Below are 26341 nucleotides of genomic sequence, written 5' to 3'. Positions count from 1 at the left end.
CATCCCGCCTTTCACCTGGGAGCTGGGATAGGCTCCAGCTTGCCTGCGACCCTGTAGAACAGGATAAAGAGGCTAGAGATAATGAGATAATGATGAATACTTTCCGTACCCACTGTATAAGTAGGGTGGGTGGCAGCTTTGCAGGAGATAACTGTTGCCATGTTTTTAACCAGGGAGCATGCGTCCCCTATCAAATCAAGCCCTGCCTTCACCCTCCACTTCAAAAATTAGTTTCTCACGTTCTTTTGTTCTCCAGCTGCAGGAACAAGCTTCCTGAGGCCAAACCAAACATATAGCCCAACGTCCAATGAAGGTGCCATCTACAGCACTATAGACAGAGCTGATGAGTCACAGCATGACCTGAGAAGTGCTTACTCTCATGACCTCTACACCAGCTCACCAGTCCTGTCCAAACCTGACCTCGACCAGTGGAGCTTACAGTCTGACCTCAGCACAGCTGAATATGCCCAACTCCAGTACTCGGGGATAAACAATGGTACTGTGGCTCAGTTTCATCTTCTGTCTTCACACTCGTCTTCTCTTTACTACATAGCACTGTTGTCCTTTTGACCCAGGCAATCTCTTTTAATCCTGTAGCAGTAAAACTGTAGGCTTTATTTTAGAATAACCAGGATAATGGCATTTTAAATTATTTCTTAATGTAGTAAAGCATGGACCGTTTTAAAGGTAAAATCAAGTGTTGAATAATTTGTTAGAAAATGTAACACTTGTTGAAAAATGTAACTGACCTGAATATAAGGGTGACGTGATTACATACTTACATAAGCCAGTATTGCCTTTACATACAAGATAATTGTGCCAATTCAAATGAAACGATTAAATGTTCTCTGATATTACAGCTAATGTAGAAATGCAGAAACCTTGTGAGTCAGCGACGTATAACTGGTCCAATGTTCTGTCCCTGCCACCACCAAGTACTCGAGAACACAGACAGCAGTCCAGGTCAGACCCAACAGCATGCACTGTTTTACACAAAGCCAACAGATGAATTACTGAGGCTTAATTGGTATGACAAGATTACAGAACCATGTTTTGAAATCAAGAGTTCAAAACTTTTTTTTTGTCTTTGAGTTGAAAATTTGTTTGATGCTTACAACTGAGTGAAAAGTTTGCATTCCCCATATATTAGATGATAAAAGATAACCTTAAAATACAAATATATCTAAAATATATTTATTATACGAATCCAGATCTTAATATTCCAACACATTTAAAATTTGTATGAAAGTTACGAAGGAATGTCTGTGACCCCTTAGAATAAAATGTCCTCTTGATATAAATTCCATTTATACCTACTACTGTATATTGCCAAAAGTTTGGAGACACCTGACCATCTCAAGGCATGTGCTTATTGAACATCCCGTTCCACATTTTTGCTGTTATAATCAGGGCTTTGAACCAGAATTTTTTTCCTATTGGTTCGTTCCGAACAGAAACGGAATTTTAACGTTTCCGGTTTTGGGTTCCACCATTAAATAGACGTTCCCGAACCGGTTAGAACAAAAAAATTTCATTCCCGGAACGGTTAATTGCGTTCCCTGTCAGCTGTTTAACAAATAGCTATAAAATTATGTCTCTGTCTCATCCAGCTTAAGCCAAATGTAGGCTAATTCTATTACAACCTTCATTAAATAAGACAAGACATAATTCACAACAATTATTATTTCAAATGTTGGCGATTTGGATTCTCAGTATGTCTTCCCATCTACACAAACAGAAAAAGTGCCAAAAATGAAAGATAATTCGTTTAGTGTGTTACCAAAGGCTAGTCAGGCCCTATGCATTGATAGGCTAACAGAGGTTAACGTCATTTAATGTTCGCGAGCCTCTCATTAACGTGGACAAATATATTGATATCGTGTTTGAAATTGACATTTTTGAATAACGATAGACTGCAATATTTACCTCTTATTTAAGATGTGGAGACGTGATAGTAGTCCACCCTCCCGCTCTCTCCATTCAGTCAGCGAACGTCACACAGGAAGTGAACCCCAGCGGGTCATAGAAACTTGCACAGGAGAAGAAGGACTTTTTTTTATTTGTAGGCTACGGAAACTTTGAGGAACGAAATAAAAACCGGTATTAACCGGTTACCATTATTTTTAATAAGTGTTTCTGTTCCGGAACATAAAAAATAATAAAGTTTCTGGTTTCGTTTCCGTTCCATGTGAAATAGAAAAAGTTCCCGGTTTTCATTTTCGTTCCTTGAACCGGTTCAAAGCCCTGGTTATAATAATCTCCGTTCTTCTGGGAAAGCTTTCCACTCAATTTTGGAACATGGCTGTGGGGATTTGTGCTCATTCTGCCATAAGCACTGTAATGAAGTCAGGCACTGATGTTGGGCAAGAAGGTCTGGCATGCAGTCAGTGTTCCAATTCATCCCAAAAGTGATCAGTGGGGTTGAGGTCTGTGCAGGCCACTTGTCTTCGTCCACAACAACCTCAGCAAACAATGTCTTATAAACCTCGCTTTGTGCATTGTCATGTTGGAAGACGTTTTGGCATCTTAGTTCCAGTAAAGGGAAATCTTAATGCTACATCATACACAGACATTCTAGCAGTGTTGTAGTCGAGTCACTAAACCTTGAGTCCGAGTCCAGTCTCGAGTCCCCAGTGTTCAAGTCCAAGTCATTAAAAAAAAAGATTTATAGTTGAGTCCACTATTGATCTGAGTTGAGTCCGAGAACAAGACTCCAACCGCACCATTTGACAGTGGCTGGTGCTGCCTTTAATGTGAAACCGTCTCTGCTACTAACGTTACTGCTTGACTGCTCCATTTTAATTAATAGGCTACAGATAAAAAGCTTGTTCATCGCTCAGCAAGCCCCGCCCACTATCAACATTGCCCTGTGTTCCATTGCACATTCATTCATGAACTAGCTCGTTTTAACCCTCTCATGTCATGGGCAAATAACGAGCTAGTTCATCGGTCAGCAAGCCAAGCCTTGGTAACAGCAGAGCAATGAACATAGCATGTCATTTCCTTCTCTGGGTGGAGTCTTGCCAAATGACGATTGAAGTTTGAGGTTGTCCCCGTCATCTCCTCGATAGTTCTTCTACATATGGAACACATAGCAGTGCATTTTTTCCCACTGCACGAGAAGTCTGTATAAGCAAAGTGGACAATCCTAGGGGCGTCTCTCCAGGCATTTTAGCGCCATTAACGTTAGTTTGCTCCTGAACATGATGTATGAACAGGTGAATGTGCATTCTCTTGCACGAAATTAGTATAAAAATTCATGTAGATATAAATATCTTATGGCAAATTATGCCATTTTACAAAAAAAAAGAGAAAAATTAAAGTTATCGTCTCCAATTTACGAGTCCGAATGCTGTTAATGTACGAGTCCAAGTCCGAGTCATCAGTGCTCAAGTCCAAGTCAAGTCACGAGTCCTTAAAATTAGGGCACGAGTCGGACTTGAATACTACAAGCCTGCATTCTAGACAATTCTTCGCTTCCAACAAATAGGTGTGAAGGTCAGGTGTCCACATATTTTTGGCCATATAGTGTATTTGTCTTCATTTTGTCTTGTGCAAACGTTTGCACTTGACTGTATGTTGTTCTAAAATTTGCAGTCCTGTGTATATTAATTTCATTTCCCTTTGCAATCTGTGTGTATTATTTTTACCAGATTATTTTTGACATGATTCTTAATTAGCCAGCCTTGTGCTGGACTGTTCTCAGTGGACAGAACGCAGGTGGAGAGTAAATAAAGGAACCGTTTTATCTTCTTATAGTGACAGCTTATAACTTATAATGACAGAAGCTAATGAAGTTAGAGCCCAAGTCCAAGCTTCAGTGCCACACTAAGAGAACAAGTAGGATGAGACACAGGCCACCTGAGCATAGCCGCTTTATAATAGCTTCTGGCAGTGCACTGTGCAATGAGACACATCAACTTAACTTCTTCCTCTTCTCACATCATGTTTGGAGTGCTGCCCTGTGGGATAGATTGGGTTTAAGAGGATTTTTGTTGCAGTGTTCAATATGTAATATCCATAAATCCTATCCACAAACAGCCCAAGGGTCTGTGGTCTTGTGATTATTTGCTAGTGTGGTTCTCTGTCATGCTGTTGGATAATTACCTTAGGTCTCAGTGGGTGGGTTGATGTAATGTTTGTTTGGCTATAATACTTAAATGGGTCTCCGATTTCAGTAATCCAGGTCATTTCAGTTTGTGGTAACTGGATCCTCTCCAGGATTATAATATGTGTATGGTATGTGCATTGTCTCCTGGTCCTGCAGGTGTGAGGATGATGAAGACTGGGGTGCTCCTCTCCCAGAGAGGACTTATCAGATGGAAGGATTGGAGAATGTAGCCACATTGCCTCTGAGAGGAGAGCGCTGTGGGCGAGTTACCACCTACAGCCAGCCGTTCGCAGCCACCCTAAATCCATCTCCCAATGAGGAACGAATGCCAGTTAATCCATGTTTGCAACATCCTGACTTACTGCTACGGTACACACACACACACACACACACACACACACACACACACACACACACACACACATCAGAGTCAAGACTAGCACCCATCTCTCCTGACCAGCTCCAAAATTTCCAGATGGCTAGCAAACTGAATCAGCATCTATTCTAATGAAAAAAAAAAGACTAGAGACAGGTAAGTCAGAGCCTGGGTTTATGCAGTATACATACCTTCTACGCATATTAACAAGGAAGGAACAGTTGGCATTTCAAACAAGTTATGAGCCATCCACAGCAAATTATTTTCTGTCAACAAAGCAGATTATTTTGGATTTTTGTGGAACCGAGTGCAACTGCCCAGTATTCACGCCCAGACTGGAAATTGATGCAGTCTATCAGTGACAGTTGTGTCAAGTGATTACACAGACTAAAACACCCCCAGTGCTCATATCAGCAGTGATGTGAAATACAACTGGGGGTACAATGAACCTGAACAGAGTATCATCATCATCATCACCCCCCCCCCCCCCCCCAAAAAAAAAAAGCTTCAACTGGAATAGTTTCGTTCTCAAGCTATTACTAGATATTAGATTTTATCGTTCCATCTAATATCACGACCAGTCATCACAGGTGTAACAGGCTTGTAGTACTCGAGTCCGACTCATGCCCTAATTTTAAGGACTCGTGACTTGATTTGGACTTGAGCACTGATGACTCGGACTTGGACTCGTGCATTAACTGTTCGGACTTGTAAATTTGAGAAGAGGACTTGGATTTTTTCTTTATTTTTTGTAACATGCCATAATAATTTGGCATAAGATCTTAATATCTACTGTAAATTATTTTTGTTTTTACTAATTTCATGCAAGAGAATGCACATTCACCTGTTCATGCATCGTGTTCAGGAACAAACTAACGTTAATGGCGCTAAAATGCCTGGAGAGAACGCCCCTAGGATTGTCCACTTTGCTTATATAGACTTCTTGTGCAGTGGGAAAAAATGCACTGCTCCATATGTAGAAGAACTATCGAGGAGACGACGGGGACAACCTTGAACTTCAATCGTCATTTGGCAAGACTCCACCCAGAGAAGGAAATGACATTCTATATTCATTGCTCTGTTGATAACAGGGCTTGCTGACCAATGAACTAGTTAGTGTTAACTCTCTCTCATGTTATTTGCCCTGTTGATAGTGGGCGGGGCTTGCTGAGCGATGAACAAGCTTTTTATCTGTAGCCTGTTAACTAAAATGGGGCAGTCAAGCAGTAACGTTAGTCCAGCACAGTAGCAGAGACGCTTTCACATAAAGGCAGCAACAGCCACCGTCAAATGGTGCGGTTGGAGTCTTGTTCTCAGACTCGACTTGGATCAATAGTGGACTCGACTCGAAATTTTCTTGAATGACTTGGACTTGACTCGGACTTGAACACTGGGGACTTGAGACTGGACTCTGACTTGAGGTTCAGTGACTCGACTACAACACTGCTGTGTAATAATATCGCACAAATGCTAAAAATATTTACAGTGCATTATTTCAGATTGTGAGACTTTTAGCTTTGAACACAAACTCTTTCTTAGGATAGATTCAATTATAAGGTGCTTTTCTGTATATTCTGTATTTTTTTTTATTAGTTTTAGCTAACTATGTAGGTAACAAAATGACTTTAACCTGACTGTTCACAAAGTAGTCACTACATACATGAGCATTGTTGGACTCCACCAAACTTAAGGTAGAGGTTTTTGATCCATGTCTGCTGCTGTTTCTCTGAGGTTTTTTTTTTTTAAATGTCTCTCCTTTGTGTATCACTTTTTTCGGGACTTGAAAGTACCCTTGGGATTTTTTCCCCCAATTTGATCGGTTGGAATAGCCATAAACACTGCAGTGTTGGGGGTCATTGCCAACTTGCTTCAGAACCTGCCTTCAGTTGCCTGCCATCCATCTGGAAAGTGTTCTGGTTTGTGATGTCATATACAAAGAACCTACATAGACTAGAGTGGTTGATGATTATCACAAGCACATGGTGGAAAGAAACCACATTACCACATTGATGAGACCCAGACAAAGACAAATATCTCTGTCTGATGAGTGTTATCAGGTAAAAGTTGAACTTTTCTTGGATTTGTGTTTACCCAGCAGTAAGGGACTATGCGCACAAAATTCCAAATCAACTTTGCCCAATCCAAACATCCTTACCAACCTGGAATCACACAATAGCAGCCTGCCCCATCTGCAAGGCCGCTGGAGAGACGTCTGCCAAGTGGAGAGGTCACAGCACTTAAAAGGTCAACACCCTACCAAATGATCTGTTTCAAAATTCTATACCTATCATCGGGTTAAAATAGTATTACATGTTCTCTAATTATATCATTTCTATCTCTGATTTTCTCCTTAAATAGGCGATATTGGTTTATTTGTGCATAAGAAATCGATTCCATCCCCCACTGAGCAGCCGCTGTCCAAAAAGCAATCATCAAGAGATGGACCTCGGAGAAGAGAAACCTTAAAAACAGGAGGTCAGGAGACAATTTTTTTAATAGAATTAGGTGTTGTACAGTGCATGTAGCAAACCCATTGGCTTGTTGTGCAGATCTGCCCCCTCCACCTGAACCCCCTCCCACTGAAGTCTCTCGGGTAGACCTGGCAGCCATGTCGAAGGCCAGAACACAGCCACCTAGCCGAGAATTGAAGGCAGATCAGAGAACACAGAGCCAGTGGAGCACAGAAGGTCTGAAAACCCACAACACACTCACAAATAGGGCCAGTCACCCATCCTGTAACTCAGTGGCGGCTGGCCCATAGGGGGCGCTCGGGTACCGCCCTCCCAGATGTAGAGGGGAAATATTTTATATATATATATATATATATATATATATATATATATATATATATATTTTTTTTTTTTTTTTTACAAATTTTAGCATCAGTGTCAGCTTTACTTAGTGTGTGCCTACATGCAATCTGAATTATTTAAACAACATTTCCACCAACTCTCATTCAACAGTGAATTTCACCGACAGACTCGTATCATTTCTTTTCTTGGGCGCCCATCAAAGCGCCCCAGAAGTGCAGCAAAATAGCCAATTGTGTATGGCTGCTAGGGAAAAATAATAAATATTTGGCCAATCAGCATTGCCGAATTTAATGGTTTTGGGGTGCTGGAAATTTCGCCCCTGCTACAGAAAATGTAGCTCTCTCACTCTCGCTCGTGTTCTCTCTCTCTATCTCTCTGTCTTTGGTTAGAGGTGATGTTCAAAACTAGACTTTTGGTTCATACTGGACAATAATCACACATCTTTCTTGTCATAGTTTGTATTCACAGCAAGAGTGTCAACACTGTGTCTCACTCCCCCTCTCTCTCTCGTTTCACAGAAATGCACCTAGCTCAGAACACACACCTCATTTCATAGTCACTCTCACACACAGAAATCTTACACTCGCCTTAGAATCAGAGACACACACACACACCACCTCTCTCTCTTTCTCTCTCTCTTTCTCTCTCTCTCTCTCTCCATTTCTTTTCATACAATCACTCAGTCCCACACTCACCTTTGAAACCTCCCCCCCCACTCACTCATTCACACACACACTCTCTCACACACACGGGCACACACACACACTGTTGATTTGTATAGATTCAGCTGAAATCATACCCTTGCTGTAAACTTCTCTCAAGAACTTGAGTATTGTATTGCATTTGATACTGTTCCTTTCCAAAGCATAAATGGAGCCTAATATAGTAGCTGTAAATTGTTCATTTACTTTATCTGTGAAACTGCTGAATTTGAGAAGGAAATTAAAAGATTATTGTGGAATTGTTGTCATTTTCTGACTGTTCATTTGAATGCTTATACTGGACTATTGGCACACCAGCCCCACCAAGAATTTTTTTTCACCAGCCGCCACTGGTGTAACTTTTGTCAGTCAAGTAACGAATGGCTGCAGGATGCCAGATGAATTTAAAAAGGGCTAGTCATGTTTAAACTCAATCACAAAGGGTTTCTGTAAGATATGCTCTTATCTTACCCCTAATTTAAACTTTCTTTTAAAGCATCCTGTTTGAGTGGAAGTGCTTTAACATCTGAGTGTAAATGCTGAATGCTGTGTTTATGTATAGATGAGGAGCATATCCATTGCAGTGTGAATATGCAGTCCATGAATCCCGTGAGTAGTCAGTGTTCTCCTCCTGCACCTTCCAGCTCTTCCTCTCGTCCCTCTACTGCTTCCCACACCAGGAGGAGAAAAGAGGTGGGCTGAAGATGTTATTACAGTTGTATGTGTGTTTGTTGGTTTGACTAATTCAAACTAATTTGAACTAATTGAACCAGGTGACATGAAAGCATGCACGTCATAGTCATATACACAAAAACATATAATTAGAAATTTGTTTGTGTGTGTGTGTTTCCACACCACTTGGTTCAATAGGCCTAGATTAGTTAATTACAGTATTTACTACTCACACAGAGTATGCAGCGCTGTTGAACAGAAATTGATATGCAACAATATAATGCATGTCTCAAATGCAAAGGCCATTTAATCACTCCAAATTGACTTTTCATTGATAAACAATAACATGTCTTTAAGAAGGACAGATGAAGATCTGATTAGCAATAACATCACTACATTTGTGGCATGAAAAGCAATCAGCCATGCAAGAGAGCATCTCAACTTCAATGTCCTACACCAGCAGTTGATGTAATCACATGTTTGCTTCTTTGCAGAACATGATGTGAATGGAAGATGATGAATTTCTTCTCAGCGTCCTGCTGTGCCATGTGCTCCAACAAACTTTTATTACAAATGATGTCCAGTAGAACACAAGCCATACAAGTGTATGTAATTCCCATCTACATCCTTAAGCTATTCATTCATTTTATTTTTGTATGGTCCCTTACTATGTTTATCCCCTGTTTCATGCATATAATGTTCTTGACTTTGCTTTGTGTGAGTGAACAAATGATTTTTGTCAGAAAAAATGTTCCTGAATGTATTTTTTTTTCTATTTACCTTGATACCTTGATGTTTACATTTAATTCCATACTGTTTATGTTGTGTAATACTAGAGTCTCTGTGTCTAAATCCATAACAGTTTCATGGTAGAACTGTACAGCAGTTTAAGATCCATCTTCACTGCTTCAAATCTGTCCACACTGCAAAACTGTCATCTGCTCTGGAGAGATGAGTCTTGCCTGCTGAGCTGCAATGCTGACACACACACACACACACAAAGAAACCATGCAGGCTAAAGTGCTAATGTCGCAAACACTGAATGGAAGTAAGAAGGGAATGTTCATATTATACAAATGAGATGACAAAGTTGATCATATTAGCATTAAAATTGTGTCTTTTGTCGTATTTTGGATTGTGCAAGAAAACACAATAAAGAAAAATGTTGAAATACTTTTTTTTTAAATAATAAAATGATGGAGGTTTGTGAACTGGCTGGAATAAATGAACTATGACAGATAAACTACAGTGAGCTCCATTTCCATTCCAGTGTAAGTGTAATGTGCTGATTTGATGAACCCCAGAATTTTTGTTTGTTTGTTTGGAACCAATCTAGTTTTTGCATTTACAATCTTCTGCTAGTATGTTCCTTTGAAGATGAAGTGGTGCAAAAGGGGTTCATTCAAAATCTGCCAAAACCGTGGGATTTTTAACTCTATTTTTGTCCAAATACGCATGTGCGTCACTGCCTCCCAAGATCCTTCTGAAGACACGGATGTTTTCCTGTCTTCAGGCTCAGAGTTATAGGTCTTTTCCCATTTCAAACAAGACTGTTTTGTTCACTCACTGGTCATTCAGTTCACTGTAAATAAGGCATCTAATTAGAATAGAATTCATTGCTACAATAAAAATACAAATGTCTCAGTTGTGGCTATGAAAGATCAGTTTACAACAAAAGCATTTGCAAAGCTTCTGTGAGAATCTAAGGAGTTTACGTGTGTGTGTGTGTGTGTGTGTGTGTGTGTGTGTGTGTGTGTGTGTGTGTGTGTGTGTGTGTAAAAAATGTAGTAGGATCTTTACAAAAATTGTAGGTTTCTGGCACAGTTGTGGTTAACCTTTAGTAATGTTGCCACAAAAGGTCATATTTTCACATGAAAATTAGTTTTGTGGCAAACTTCTGGTGGACTTATGGCAAATTGATTCTTATTTATTTATTTATTTATTTATTATTATTATTTTTTTGCAACAGGTTTGCTAGAATGTTTAAGGGAGAGCGGGGAGACTTGGAACAGGGAGACTTGGGACAGTTTGTATTCCCATAAATTAATTTCAACCAGTCAGGTTTTAGATTACATCAGAAGTTAGATGTTGCCCATTAGAGTAACTGACTTCCTTTGGAGCCACGAAGCTGAACACTGCAGTTAGGTTTGTGCAGTTAAATACTTTTATCAACCTAAACTTGTATTTTCTACTTCAGGGATTCTCAAACTGTGGTACGCGGGCTCCATTCTAGTGGTACGCCAAAGAATCACTTAATTAAATATAAATTTTAAAAAAAGTGAAATACTATCCATAATATCCGAATGGATGAAAATATCTTATCAGCCGATGACAAGAAAATGAAAGGAAATACAAATTAAGTTAATAATTTTAAAGTTTGCAAGTGCTTCTGGGTAGCCATACGTAGCGTACGTACGCATTCCCGCCGGTTCCGCTGACAGACGGTTATCCGCCATTGGTAGACTAGGCTGTGATGGGAAAAGGTGGAGGTGGCTTTGCTAATTATGATGAGTACGACAAAATTACTGTCGTGGCTTAAATCCGTGAATGGGAGCGTGGATCAGGAGAGAGGGAGAACTGAAGAGGACGTGTGTGAGCCGAGCGCAGATGCTAACGACAGTGGCAAAACCAGCCCCAGAACTGCTAGCAAACGGCAGAAACCAGTGAGGAGGAAGTATGACGAAAAATACATAAAACTGGGATTCATTTGGAGTGGGACAGAGGAGCTGCCCAGGCCGCAGTGTGTTGTATGCGGCGACATTCTGAGCAATGAGTCCATGAAATCATCGCATCTCAAACGGCATCTTACAACCAAACACACAGCACTAAAGGACAAACCAATGGATTTTTTTTTTACGAAAAGGTGATGAATTAAAGCAGTCCAAGTCCACCATTCTGTCCTATGGTACACCTGTAGCCAAAGCACAGGAAGCTTCATATCGTGCCAGCCTCCTGATCGCCAGAGCCGGTAAGCCGCACACAATCGGGGAACTGCTGTGTTTGCCATTAGCCAAAGAGATGACACGTATCATGTGTGGAGAGAAAGCTGCCAGAGAGTTAAACTTGGTGCCGCTTTCAAATGACACCGTGTCAAGGAGAATAAACAACATGGCTGACGATGTTAAAAAGACACTGATTGAGCGCATTAAGAACAGTAGATATTTTGCCATACAGCTTGATGAGACTACAGATGTTGCAGATTTGGCCAATTTATTGGTTTATGTGAGATATGAATATGACGGTGTGGCGCTCGTATGTTTTGTAAATCACTGGAGACCAGAACTACATCAGAGCAAATATTCCAGTTACTGAACAAGTTAATCCAGGAGCATGGCAGTACTGTTCAAAGTACTGTGTGTAATGTTACAGTGGCCAACAATATTAAATATACTTGTTAAATAAAACCTCCGCCTTGTTTTTAATGAATACTTAGACCTACTACGCTACTGTATTTTAATGTTGGTCATTATGGTGGTACTTGGAGAGCCAAGTATTTTCTGAGGTGGTACTTGGTGAAAAAAGTTTGAGAACCACTGTTCTACTTCATCTCCACTTCCATTCTATGGTGTAATGTACACTGGTGACTTCAGGATTTGTTAGGAATTAACACTTTGGGATCGAGAGCTTCGCCGGTGAAGCTCGGCAGGTTTAGAATGAGTAGGTCATGTTTTGAGATAAATATCTTTGAGGTTTTTTTCATACAAGCATGATAAACATATTGACAGAAACTTTATACTTTACACTTTCCTATGTGACCATTGCCAAATAATATATATTTTTTTATTTTATGTTTCATCTAAATTAGATGAAACATAAAACTTATCACCTTCCTCAGTCCAACCGGTGTTGGAGCCTTGAGCACGCAATTACACATTCATAAAAGATGATTCACATGGTAACGGCATGATAATTACTTTCACTCTTTTGGTTTCTCTCAGGAACGTCCACTGTAAACAGAATAAAATCTGTCAGACATAGTTCAGGCTATTTGGAGGTAAAACTTGTTGCGAGATGGTACATGGATTTTATACACTTTGGATGATTCAGGACAGCGATTCGATTCATGATTCATTTCATAATTCAGGACAGCGATTCAATTTCAGGACAGCAAATAAATTAATGATTCAGTTCTTGATTCAGGACAGCGATTTGGTTCAATCTTGACAACTGCAATACTGATGATGAATGGTGCCTTTTTTTTTTTTACTTTGACTCGATCCAGCCAAAGATCAGCTCGAGTAAGTGTAAATATTTGCTTTCTGATGAGCAGATCGGTTGATATGTGTGTACTGTAGTGTATACACAGGAAAAATGACTGAGCAATTTTTTCCAGAGTTAAAAATATTTTACTCAAAATTTTGAGTTTAAAAAGTAAAATTTGGAGTTGGAGTGGGAGCAAAATTACACAGTAATTGTGTAATAGAGTAACATACACTACTGTTCAAAAGTTTGGGGTCACCCAGACAATTTTGTGTTTTCCATGAAAAGTCACACTTTTATTTACCACCATAAGTTGTAAAATGAATAGAAAATATAGTCAAGACATTTTTCTGGCCATTTTGAGCATTTAATCGACCCCACAAATGTGATGCTCCAGAAACTCAATCTGCTCAAAGGAAGGTCAGTTTTATAGCTTCTCTAAAGAGCTCAACTGTTTTCAGCTGTGCTAACATGATTGTACAAGGGTTTTCTAATCATCCATTAGCCTTCTGAGGCAATGAGCAAACACATTGTACCATTAGAACACTGGAGTGAGAGTTGCTGGAAATGGGCCTCTATACACCTATGGAGATATTGCACCAAAAACCAGACATTTGCAGCTAGAATAGTCATTTACCACATTAGCAATGTATAGAGTGGATTTCTGATTAGTTTAAAGTGATCTTCATTGAAAAGAACAGTGCTTTTCTTTCAAAAATAAGGACATTTCAAAGTGACCCCAAACTTTTGAACGGTAGTGTAGTTGGTTGTGGCTCTGAACTGAGTAAAATAGTACAGGAGTTAATTTCAAGACAAACTGAATAAAGTCAGATATCAGATAAATGAAGCTGTTGTAAAAATCAGTTTTAGAGCTGTGTTGGAATGTGTGAAAAAAACATTACCTTAGTCACAATGGGTACATTGTAACATGACCTGATGGGATTAAGAGTTAATCTGATGGGATTAAGAGTGGGCAGTGGGAAGGGTTTTCCCTCTCATTGAATGAATGGAAATTTTTTACCCTTCTCATTGAATACCCCTCTCACTGAAAATCCTTTATCCCAAAACAATAGGACATAAATTGTTTTGATGGCCAGTTAATTGTCCAAATCAGTGGAGCAGATTTAAGTTTTTGTGCTTGATACACTCCTCAGACTGAACAGAAATCACCTCGTAATCAAAATGGTTCGACAGAATGGGTAAAGTCATGTTTTTTTCACACATTCCAACACAGATCTAAATCTGCTTTTTACATCTTAATTTATTTGTTATTTTTAAAAAAGTACAATGATGACATATATACTACATAGATATTATTGGGGGCCAAGCAGCGAAGCTGCGAAGGCACCCATAGTGATTCTATTGTTTCCTCTTCTTATTATTATTCAGTCCACTTCCGCCTCTGCAAGTCTATGGCAGCCCATAGAACCGTCTGGTAAAAAGTTGTGAAATTTTGCACACTGATTATAGACAGTCTCAACATTACTCTCAGCAAATTTCAGGCCTCTACCTCAAACCCTCTAGTGCCACCAACAGCTCAAATTCTCAGGTACATTTCTGCTTGTAACTTTTGAACCATTGGTCCGATTTTCAAAAACTTGGTAGGTATCCCTGTAATCCTTGGGCCAAGACGAATCCAACGCACCCTATGACGTCATTTTCCGCTATAGTTTTCCCGCCATTTTGAATTTTGTGAAAATCAATTAAAATGCTTCAACTCCCTCAATTTTTGACCAATTTCTCCCAAACTTGGAAGATAGCATAACTGGACCAACCTGCACAAAAGTTATACCCAGTGTTTTGAATTTCAAAAGCGTTTGGCCGTGGCAGCCAATCAAATTTGGCTGCGCAGACGCAAAACAGGAAGTGCACTCATATCTCGGCGGCCCTTTGGGCTATCTTGACGAAACTTGGTGGACTTATGCCCCACCTGTCCCCAAAGCCCCCCCAAAAATTTGGAACATATTGGCAGCTAGCGGGCGCTATAACTAGGAAAAATGTCTTTTGGCTCATATCTCATGATGCGTTTTGGGTAGAAACAAAATTCAACTATCTCTGGAATGCATGGTTCAAGCCGAATCCATCGCACCATATCGCGTCATATCACGCCTTGAGGATTTTCCGACATTTTGAATTTTGTTAAAATCAATGAAATTCTATGGCAACCCATAGAACCATCTGACGAGAGGTTGAGAAATTTGGCACACTGATTCTAGGCTGCCTCAAGGTTCTTGTCAGCAAATTTCAGCTCACCACCTCAAACTCTCTAGCGCCACCAACAGGTCAAAGTTGGAAGTACATTTCTGCTTGTTACTTTTGAATCGTACGGCTGATTGTCAAAATCTTAGTATTGCTGGAATCCATCGGTCAAACCGAATCCAACGCACCCTATGTCGTCATATTGCACCTGGTAGATTTTCCACCATTTTGAATTTTGTTAAAATCATTTAAATTGCTACTCCTCCCTCAATTTTTGACCAAATTTGCCCAGACTAGGTTGATAGCATCATTGGACCAAGCCGCACAAAATTTATCCTCAGTGTTTTGAAATTTTAAAACTGTTTGGCCGCAGCAGCCAATGAAACGCAGCTGCAAAGATGTCAAACAGGAAGTGAGCTCATATCTCGGCAGCCCTTTGACATTTCTTAACCAAGCTTGTTGGGATTATGCCACACCCCTCCCCAAGGGCCCCTACCAAATTTGGTGCACATTGGCCATTAGGGGGCGCTATAACTATACAAAATATGTTTTGGCTCATATGTCATTGAGCTCATATCTCAGCAGTATTTTAGCACACACACACACACACACACACACACACACACCTTGTACACTTGAAGTAATTTCAGCCATCACAGTCAATCGAATTTGATGGTGAAGCCGCCGAACAGCAAATGACCTTGTATCTCAGTCAAACGATGGTATATCGACATGAAACTTCTTGTGGGTGCTCGTGACCATCTGTCTGGCCCAAATGCATTCTGCGAGCCTGACGACTAGGCTCATATTCTGCTTGGCCCCCACATTGCTGCTTGCAGCTATATTTGTAGCTGAACTTGTGCTGAATACAAAAAAGTCATATGACTTTGAAAATACTGCTTGGATTTGTTGAAATTGACAACAAAATCAGAGCATGCCAAAATAATTAGAGTGCCAGAAAATACCCTCAGACCCCAGAGGATTAAAGGATGTAGACGAGAGTTACCATATATAGTATTATTTATTAAACTTAAAGCATATACTGTATGCAGAGCCATGGCCTCACTTTTGTTTATAAATGCCTTGAGACCTCAAGAATGGCACAGGAATAGTTTTAAGCATTAACATAATGTAGTCATTTTTAAGATTAAAGTGATTTATATCGGTAGTGGTCTGAGTGAATGGCCTTGACGTCCACAACATCACAGCAGGAAGTCTATCGGTCTCATCGCCGTTTCCACTATACTAAAACACAGAGCTGACTACAACTCCAATCCTCCATTTTGAGCTAATTTATCGCCATGCCATGTAGATGTGTTGCTGGCGGGTGCAGCAACATGACAGAAGGTGGATTTACGTTGCATTCATGGCCCAAGAATGTTCAAACTGCAAAGATTTGGATGCGTTTTGTGAGAAGTTCACAGGCACATTGGGTGCCTGCGAAGTGGTCTCTCCTCTGTTCTGTGCATTTGACTGAAGCCTCGTACGAGACCTCTGATCTGTTGAAGAGCGTTGGCTATAAGCCCATATTGAAAGAGGGTGCAGTATCAACAATTAAAGGAAAAGAAAACAAGAAAAGAAAAGTATTTCTTTTATTTATTTTTTTAAAAAAGGAAAGTTCAGTTGCACCAGTCCTCATGGAGTGAGCCAAGGATTGTTGCTAAAACCCGGGATGGAACGGGACGGGACATATCGCTCAGGCAGTGACCTCCCCGTGGTTGTTGCTAAAACCGGTGACATCCCGTTCTATCCCGGGTTTTAGTAATTGCCTGAGCCCAGCAGTAATGGCGGAGTACTCAGTATGGAGAAAATGGAGAATGAGTGGAGCAGCCGTCTTATTTCTAAACTGGATATTGCTGCCATCTCGCCCTTACGTGGAAGAAGTGAATGAACGGAGAACTGAATGAACAACTGAAAGATTGTTTCAAAACAATTGGCCATGAGATCGGCCTTCAAGAAGTGAGAACACAGACGGGTAAGCTCCGACTCTCATTTGCATATAAAACAACAAAAATGTGACACACACAAAATGTATGGTCACAATTTGTGTTATTTTGGGGTATGTTTGTTCTTTTTAGGTGATTTATGTATATATGTGAGGGCAGCACGGTGGTGTAGTGGTTAGCACTGTCGCCTCACAGCAAGAAGGCCCGGGTTCGAGCCCCGTGGCCGGCAAGAGCCTTTCTGTGTGGAGTTTGCATGTTCTCCCCGTGTCCGCGTGGGTTTCCTCCGGGTGCTCTGGTTTCCCCCACAGTCCAAAGACATGCAGGTTAGGTTAACTGGTGGCTCTAAATTGACCGTAGGTGTGAATGTGAGTGTGAATGGTTGTCTGTGTCTATGTGTCAGCCACGTGATGACCTGGCGACTTGTCCAGGGTGTACCCTGCCTTTCGCCCGTAGTCAGCTGGGATAGGCTCCAGCTTGCCTGCCACCCTGTAGGACAGGATAAAGCGGCTAGGAATGAGATGAGATGAGATGAGATATATATATACATTGTAATTATCAGTGTTGCCAGTAGGAGGCAGTGTGGTGTGTTGTTCTGCTGTTGGACCCTCTTGAGCGGACTTACGTTTTCCTTGGTTCATTCTGCTGAGCGAGGCTGAACTGGACAAACGCAAACACCAACTGTGTCATCTTTTCTCCTGTTCATACAGGTTTGTGAAGTATTAAAACTTATCATAAAACATGTACGTTAGTGAATGGTTAATGTGTAAATTAACTCGGTTTTGAACGAGTGAAATGTGTATTTGTGTGTGGGGTTTTTTGAATAAGTTTAGTATCTCAGGGTGGCGCCAGCCGATAACTTTCTTTGTTGACATTAGCAAGTCTTAGGCCCTGTCCACACGGCAACGGATTCAGGTGAATCTGATAAAATTGTTTATCGTTTCAGCCTGGCGTCCACACGGCACCAGCGTTTTGGGTGCCCCAAAACGAAATCTTTTGAGAACGGGTTCCAGAGTGAAAAATCTGGCAACGGCGCCGTTGCGAAGTCGTCTGGATGAGTAGAACGGATTTGTTTACGATGATGTCACAACCACATGACTGTCAGTGCTTCATGCTGGGTAGAAGTGTAACGAACTCGATGCAAGTTGTCAACAAATCCTATAACTTGGTTCATGAAACGGGCTTACAAAACATTTTCACTGTGAATATTTATTGTGTAATGGTGCAAAGTGAGAGAGAGAGAGAGAGAGAGAGAATAGCCCTTAGGGCAGAGTCTTTAGTCCAAACACTGCGGAAGCAGTACCAAACCGTGCACCGCCCGTGCGCTTTCCAAAAACAAAAACAATCCCACCAGCAAAAATAGGAAAAAAAAAAGGAGCGATCTCACCTCTTCAGATGTTGGTTTAAGTCCGACAATACATTCCTCAAAAAGGGCGTAGAAGAACAAAGTAATCCATCAACGTGTAGCATTCAATTTATTCCAGACCATTAAAGAATTCTGGAGGATATCAGAATGTTGGCGTACCGGCTTCCATCTACCCCCATTCATTCCTCTTTCCGCGTCTTTCGTTTTACGCTACTGATTAATAATCAAAACCTTATGTGGCTAATGCTACAGAAGAAGGGGTTTATGCGCATGCGTCTACTTCTTCTATTGTTCTGGTGTCTCCGATGGGACCGTCTTACAGCGCACGTAGAGATGTGGCATGTGTATTGCATCGTTTTCAGCAAGCGTTGCGTTGCCATATGTACCTGAAATTTTACTGATCCGTTGCCCATGTGGACGCGATATTTAAAAAAAAAAAATTCTCGTTGCCGTTATCGTGTGGATGTAGCCTTAGTCTAGTTTTGGCTCCAGTACACCACAATATTGTTATGCAAATAAGCTGTTTAATTATTTAACTTGTGTTGCTATTATTTTTATGTTCATGACAAGTAATGTTGGGAGATGTTATCTTTGCCAGCCAGCAGCTCATACATTTTTGGTAACTGATATATTAGCCACATTTTGCTATTGGTGATTTGACTATCTTTTATGAAAGGCAAATTCAAATATAAGGCAGTGAAAGGACTGGATAATAAGCTATACTGATATACTGATTGAATAGAGGGTTATTGTACTCTTAGGTGTAAGTGAACAAGTAAGTGAATGAAAATGTGTCTGGAAAAGAGGATATACAGTACATATTAATTTTGTCTTATTATTTTTTTATGTATTTGAGATGATCTTTGTGTAAAATAAGTTTGAGACCTGGAAATATACAGAAGGACATGATGAGATTCACTTTGCATGTGAGTAAATAAAGCATTCTGCTGAGCGAGGCTGAACTGGACAAACACAAACGCCAACTGTGCCATCTTTTCTCCTGTTCATACAGGCATATTATCTGTATTCAAGCTCCCGGCCGGGACCTGTAACAAAAATTGATTTAAGGATTTTTTTTTTTAAATGGCCAGATGGGGAGAGTTGGGACAGATCATCATGTTACAGGTTTTTTCTTGTGGTTTACAAATATAAAATTGTTTAATTTTTTTTAATTAAAAATGTGGGTGTGTACCTGAGGATTAAACTTATTTCATTCCTTCTTGAGAATGGAATTGTTTTGTCTAAACTGATAGTTTTCTTTCACTGTAGCAGCATTGTGTGTTCATACAATTCACATGTTACAAGTTTTGATAAATACAAATTAAACATGTAGGCCTAGGTATTTTATTTTTGTTCCATGTCTCTCCACCATGTCCCAAGTCTCCCCTCAAGGTCTCAAGTTTCTCCACAAAAAATAATGACAGAAGTGAAGCCTGAAGGTCAGTATATGTGATAAGCTGAGAAACTAATGTTGTGGTAAGAGGGTAGAGTAAATACTCTCTAATGCAATATGAATGTGATGCTATCTGCAAATAATTTCACACAATCTACAAAAGCTGAAAACTTGTCCCGTCTCCCTGCTCCCCCCATGGGATATCATATGGGTAGCAAGCAATCCCACATATATTACAAGTTGACCCATGATTGACCTATAAAACTTGAAAACAGGTTAAATTGGCAAGAAATCAGAGAGGCTTTACTTTCATTAATTTTATATTTTTCACATATTACCCACCTAAATCATGAGATCAAGAAGAACATTTTATTTACACTGAGATGCAAAATGTTGGTGCATTCTGGATCACTCAGAATGTACTCTCTTACACTTACGTATACTTTTAACATTTGTTCATTGGAGGACCCCTAGACCCCCCCGCAATGTGAAAAATGGCAGTGGCTTTGGGTCTGCCTACGACTCTTTTCCAAATGCTCCCTACTCCAAAAGTTAGGGATAGGGCTGTAAGTGTTTTTGAACCTCTTGTAAGGTGCCAGTGAGGCAAGAGGACACAGGAGTTTTTGATTGATTGATTGATTGATTGATTGATTGATTGATTGATTGATTGATTACTTTATTCTGAACAATAAAGAAGAAAGATATAAAAATAAAAATTTTAAATAAAAAAATACAATAATCAAAACATCATCATAAACAAACAGAATAGCGTAGCCACAAGGCAATAACATAATGTTCAGAAAGGATTAGGAAGAAGTAATAACTTATCCAATCCTAACCCTCTATACCACCGCTAATCAAATGTCACTTTCCACCATAATAAACTATATATACAAAAGAAAACAAAAGCAATAAACAAAAAAGAAAACATACCAACATATCAAAACATACCGACATGGTATAATATCGACCAAATCAAATCATATATACAGATACTTATGTTATGCATATAGACACACATACAATACATATATACAGTACATACATATACACATACCTATAACTATACACTAAATACAAGAAGACCAGTCACAGACTTACTCTCAATTTCATCATCACCTATATAGTCTGCCTGTCCTCATTCTCATATATTTTTATTAACATGTTTTTATATAATTTTTTAAACAGTTTTATATTGGTGCTATTTTTGAGTTCATTATCCAGACCATTCCACAATTTCACCCCACAGACTGTTATGCAGGGCGGCACGGTGGTGTAGTGGTTAGCGCTGTCGCCTCACAGCAAGAAGGTCCTGGGTTCGAGCCCTGGGGCCGGCAAGGGCCTTTCTGTGTGGAGTTTGCATGTTCTCCCCGTGTCCGCGTGGGTTTCCTCCGGGTGCTCCGGTTTCCCCCACAGTCCAAAGACATGCAGGTTAGGATAACTGGTGACTCTAAATTGACCGTAGGTGTGAATGTGAGTGTGAATGGTTGTCTGTGTCTATGTGTCAGCCCTGTGATGACCTGGCGACTTGTCCAGGGTGTACCCCGCCTTTCGCCCATAGTCAGCTGGGATAGGCTCCAGCTTGCCTGCGACCCTGTAGAAGGATAAAGCGGCTAGAGATAATGAGATGAGATGAGACTGTTATGCACATACTTTTCATAGTTGTTCTAACATTTACTCTCTTAAAATTCATTTCCCCTCTCAGGTTATACCCACCCTGCCTTTCCATAAACGTATTTTGTACCTCACCCGGAAGAAGGTTATGTCTTGCTTTATACATAATTTGTGCAGTCTTGTGTTTAACCAGATCAGTGAATTTCAGAGTGTGTGCTTTTACGAATAATGCGTTTGTATGCTCAGGATATCCCGTATTATTGACAATTCTTATTGCTCTTTTTTGTAATGTGCATAACGGCTGCAGGTTAGATTTGTAGGTATTACCCCATATCTCCACACAGTAGCTCAGATATGGAAGTATGAGTGCATTATACAGAGTATGTAGTGATTTATAGTCCAGAATGTGTCTTGATTTCCCCAAAATTGCAGTAATCTTTGCTATTTTTGCTTTAACATGATTAATATGCGGTTTCCAGCAGACTTTATGATCAACAATCACACCCAGAAATTTTATTTCATACACTCTTTCTATGGTTATGTTGTCAATTTTCAATTCAACTTGAGGGTTCGACTTATATTTTCCAAATAACATAATCTTTGTTTTACTCAAATTCAATGACAATTTGTTTACGTTAAACCACCTTTTTAATTTATTCATTTCGGTTGTGATTGTTTCCATAAGCTGATGTGCATTGTCCCCGGCGCAAAAGATGTTTGTATCATCAGCAAATAATATGCATTTCATTATACTTGATACATTACATAAATCATTAATGTACAATATAAACAGTTTAGGACCTAAGACAGACCCTTGCGGTACTCCACATGTTATGGGCAAATACTCAGATGTGTGATCTCCAATTTTTACAAATTGTTGCCTGTTACTTAAGTAGCTCCTCACCCAGTCCAAACCAACCCCTCTGATACCATACCTCTCTAATTTTTTGAATAGAATGTCATGATTTATTGTATCAAATGCTTTCTTTAGATCTATGAAAATTCCCATAACATGTTTTTTATTGTCTATACCATTTGTGATTTTCTCGATAAGTTCCATTAATGCCAGGGTTGTTGATCTGTCTTTCCGGAATCCATATTGACTGTCAGCTAAAAGTTTATATTTTTCAATGAAATTGTCTAGTTTTGCTGTGAACAGTTTTTCGAGGATCTTGGAGAACTGAGAGAGTAAAGAAACTGGCCTGTAATTTGTGTAATGGTGTCTATCTCCACATTTATATAAAGGTATAACTTTAGCTATTTTCATGTTGTTTGGAAATTTACCAGATTGAAAAGACATATTACATATGTGAGTAAATGGTTCTGCAATTTCTTCAATAACTTTTTTTATTAAACTCATATCAATATCATTCCAGTCAGTGGAGGTTTTACTTTCACTTCTCCTTACAATGTCTATGACCTCTTTTATGCCAACTGCACCAAGGAATATAGATTTAGGATTTCTCTCCCATCGAGCAGCCTCCGCCCCTCCAGGTGTGTCTGTATCTTGAATCTTTTCTGCCAAATCTGATCCCACATTTACAAAGAATCTATTAAAACCATTTACCACTTCCTCCATATTATTTATTGATCTGTCATTCTCAATATAATGATCAGGGTAGCTTGTGTTTTTGTTTTTAGCTCTATTCCTAATAATACTATTCAGTACATTCCATAGCCCCTTCATATTATTTTTATTACTATCTAATAATTTATTATAATATTCCTTCTTACATGTCCTCATAATGCTGGTTAATTTATTCTTGTATTTTTTATATTTAATTTCTGCCTCCAAAGTTCTTTTTTTTATGAATTGTCTATACAGCGTGTTCTTTTTTTTACAGGCATTTTTTAATCCTTTGGACCATTTGCTTGTTTTTGTCCATCATTGTATTTCCTTACAGGACAGGTTTTATCATATAGTGTTTTAAAGATATTTAGGAATCCACTGTATGCTTTGTCAGTATCTTCTTCCTCATATACTACTCTCCAGTTCTGTTTAAGTAATTCACTCTTAAGTATCCTTATGTTTTCTTCGGTTCTTATCCGTTTGTATTTCAGCTGATTCATATACTTAGGTTTCCAGTAATTACAGTGATAGACAATAAATACAGGCAAATGGTCACTGATGTCGTTATATAAAAGCCCACTTTCTGTATTATTTTCCATACTGTTTGTAAATATATTATCTATTAATGTGACACAATGAGAAGTAATTCTACTAGGTTTGGTGATTTTGGGGTATAAACCCATACTGTACATTGTATTTATGAAATCTTCTGTCATTTTATGCTTTTTTGGATTTAACAGATCAATATTATAATCCCCACAGATAAACACAGTCTTCTGCACTGAGTTAGAAAACACGTTTTCCATCCAGTTTTCAAATATCTCGATACTTGATGCTGGAGTTCTGTACAAACAGCTCACAATTATATTTTTTACTTTTTCCATACAAATTTCCACTGTGATACATTCCACCAGATTATCAACAGCTGCTGTCATACTCTCCACCACCTTATACTTCAGTCCTTTGTCCACATATATTGCCACACCTCCTCCTCTCTTTTTCACTCTGCTTATATGATTTAGATCATAACCCTCCATCTCAAAGTCCACATCTCTGTCAGTGCTGATCCATGTCTCTGAAATTGCTATGATGTTGAATGGGTTCTTAAACTGTTTCAAATATTCTTTAATACTGTGGAAGTTGGCATATAGGCTTCTGCTATTGAAGTGGATGATTGATATGTTATGCTTTGATTGGAAAGTTGCGTTGTAGTGCTCATCTGTGTAATAACTGCAGCTGTTTTCTATATCATTGAGTAAATTGTTATCCGGATCAATATCATGTTCTATGTCCTGTATTTTATGTTCTGTATATACAAAGTTTTCTAGTCCTAATGTGTGTTTATTATCAGGAGTTGTCATGGCTGTAGTTTAAGGATACCTTGTTGTACGTTTCGTTAATATTTGCTCAGCTCCTCCAGCTCCCTGATGACTAGTACTTTGGCTTGTTCTGGTGTTCCATTTAACTTGATGTATATTTTGCAGTTTGAAGTCCATGTTGATTGTATTTTCTTCTGTTTTCTGAGTAAACGGGCCATTCTGGCAATGTCCGCATTTTTCTTTGTCAGGTGCTCATTGATGTAAACGTCTGATCCCTTCAGCCGTCTTCCCTGTTTCAGCAGTTCGTTTTTGTGTTTTCTGTTTGCAAACTGAACTATTATTGCCGGTTTTGTCTTCTCGTTTCTCCTTGGGAGCGGGTGACAGGCCTCGATGTTCTCCCTGTCTAACTCAACTCCCTTTGAGCGGAGAAACGCCGCCACCTGTTGCTCCACTGATGCCGCGTCCTCCTCGCTCGGCTCCTCTCCGTTCCGCATCGCCACTGCCCGTGCATATGAACGAGGTTTCACTTCCAAGCCGGTGATTATGATGTCGTTCATTCTGGTATATTGCTCCAGATCGGCCACCCGGTTCTCCAGCAAGTTAATCCGCTGGTCCTTCTCGGTGATTTTTAGCCTCAAGGCTTTAACTTCCTCCACCAGAGTCATGATGGTTTTCTGCTGTTGTCTAACAGCACAAACCTCCTCCGTCAACATGTCGAGCGATCTTTTAATATCGTCGACCTCCTCAACCTGTGCTGTATTCTTTTTTGGTGGCATGTCGCGAAGCGCAGGAAGAACAAGCGGGGCGGCAGCAGCGCGACAGGAAAATCTGAGGCTTCAGCCGCGGCCTGGGCCCGCTCTCAGCGTGTTCTCGCGCAGCCTCTCAGCCCGCTCTCGCTCTCAGCGTGTTCCCGCGCAGCCTCTCAGCCCGCTCTCGCTCTCAGCGTGTTCCCGCGCAGCCTCTCAGCCCTGCCTTTTGGTTCAAAAGACAGGGTTTTATTTACCCAAAAATATTGAAAAACTTTACAAAGTCCAAAATTAACAATAACTAAGCCTATAAAAGAGGTCAATGAAATTCAGCTTGACTTGAGACACACATCTGACCAGAACTGACCTGATACAATGAAATAAAAGGGAACATGTATAGTGGCTTGACCAAACCAAATAACACAAAGGTTAAACAAAAATAAATATTGACTACAAACAGATACAAAGCATAACTAAGTAAAGCCAAAATCCTCCTTGAGCACATGGTGAGACGTGGTACGGCCTAATGAGCAGGCTCCAAGATTTAGGTCTCCTTAGTCCTCAGCCATGCCTTTTGCCCAACCAGGAAGGGACCGCCCCCAACACTCAAGGTAACAAAAAAAAAGCTCAAAGAAACACATGATTAGTGACAAACATAGCTTTTGCAACCCTACAGTGTTAAAATGTGTGCACACTGTATAAAACAGTGTAAGATTCAATCAAATAAACTGCAAATCAAACAAACTTGTGTCAATTATTTGACTATAATCGTATAGATGACTGTAAATGATAGACTGTGCAGCAAACTAATAAGACGTAAAGGTAGAATGTAGGATGATAGTACCCTATGTGGCTGTGGCCACACTCCCTGCCCCCACCTCTTCAGGACTCTCACTGACACAGCGAGAGAGGTAGCCCATGTTTACATTAGACCGTATCAGCGGATCATCAGATTAACGTTTTTAAAACGATTAGCGTGCACACAGCAACACCAATACACGATTTGCGTGCACACAACAATACCAATACACGGATACGCTCGGCTCCGCAGGCATCCTGCGCTCCAAATCACTCCGCCCTGAACAGCGAGTGCTCTCTGGAGGGTGCGCACTCCGGCCCTGCGCAGCTCACAGAGCACGCGAGTGAAGCACACTAGCAGTGTTTTCGGGACTGAGCCGCTGTGTGTGTGATCCCAGCGCATATCACTTACCACTTGCAAGTGGAAGGATGGCAAGCCTAAAGGCAATCATAACTACACAATGGGCAGTATTTGCATCAGTATTTGCAGTATTTTCATACTTTTATACTCTTTAATGAA

The 26341-nt window shown here is 40.0% G+C and overlaps 1 protein-coding gene across 1 annotated transcript in view; it reads left to right on the top strand.

Annotated features, from left to right (window-relative positions):
- zgc:77784 (uncharacterized protein LOC402947 homolog) overlaps nucleotides 1-9300 on the top strand; it is a 285186-nt gene extending 275886 nt beyond the window's left edge. Inside the window, exons 20-27 of the mRNA XM_060943465.1 lie at nucleotides 257-496; nucleotides 861-963; nucleotides 4268-4480; nucleotides 6583-6731; nucleotides 6846-6962; nucleotides 7037-7174; nucleotides 8564-8694; nucleotides 9168-9300. Coding sequence (XP_060799448.1) covers nucleotides 257-496; nucleotides 861-963; nucleotides 4268-4480; nucleotides 6583-6731; nucleotides 6846-6962; nucleotides 7037-7174; nucleotides 8564-8694; nucleotides 9168-9179 — 1103 coding nt within the window. The 3' untranslated portion in view covers nucleotides 9180-9300. The remainder of the gene's footprint in view (nucleotides 1-256; nucleotides 497-860; nucleotides 964-4267; nucleotides 4481-6582; nucleotides 6732-6845; nucleotides 6963-7036; nucleotides 7175-8563; nucleotides 8695-9167) is intronic.
- The last annotated feature ends 17041 nt before the right edge of the window (nucleotides 9301-26341 follow it).

The sequence above is a fragment of the Neoarius graeffei genome, chromosome 17 (assembly GCF_027579695.1).
Source record: "Neoarius graeffei isolate fNeoGra1 chromosome 17, fNeoGra1.pri, whole genome shotgun sequence".
Lineage (NCBI taxonomy): Eukaryota > Metazoa > Chordata > Actinopteri > Siluriformes > Ariidae > Neoarius > Neoarius graeffei.
Note: the sequence above shows the minus strand (reverse complement) of the source record. Positions and strands in the feature narration are given on the sequence as shown.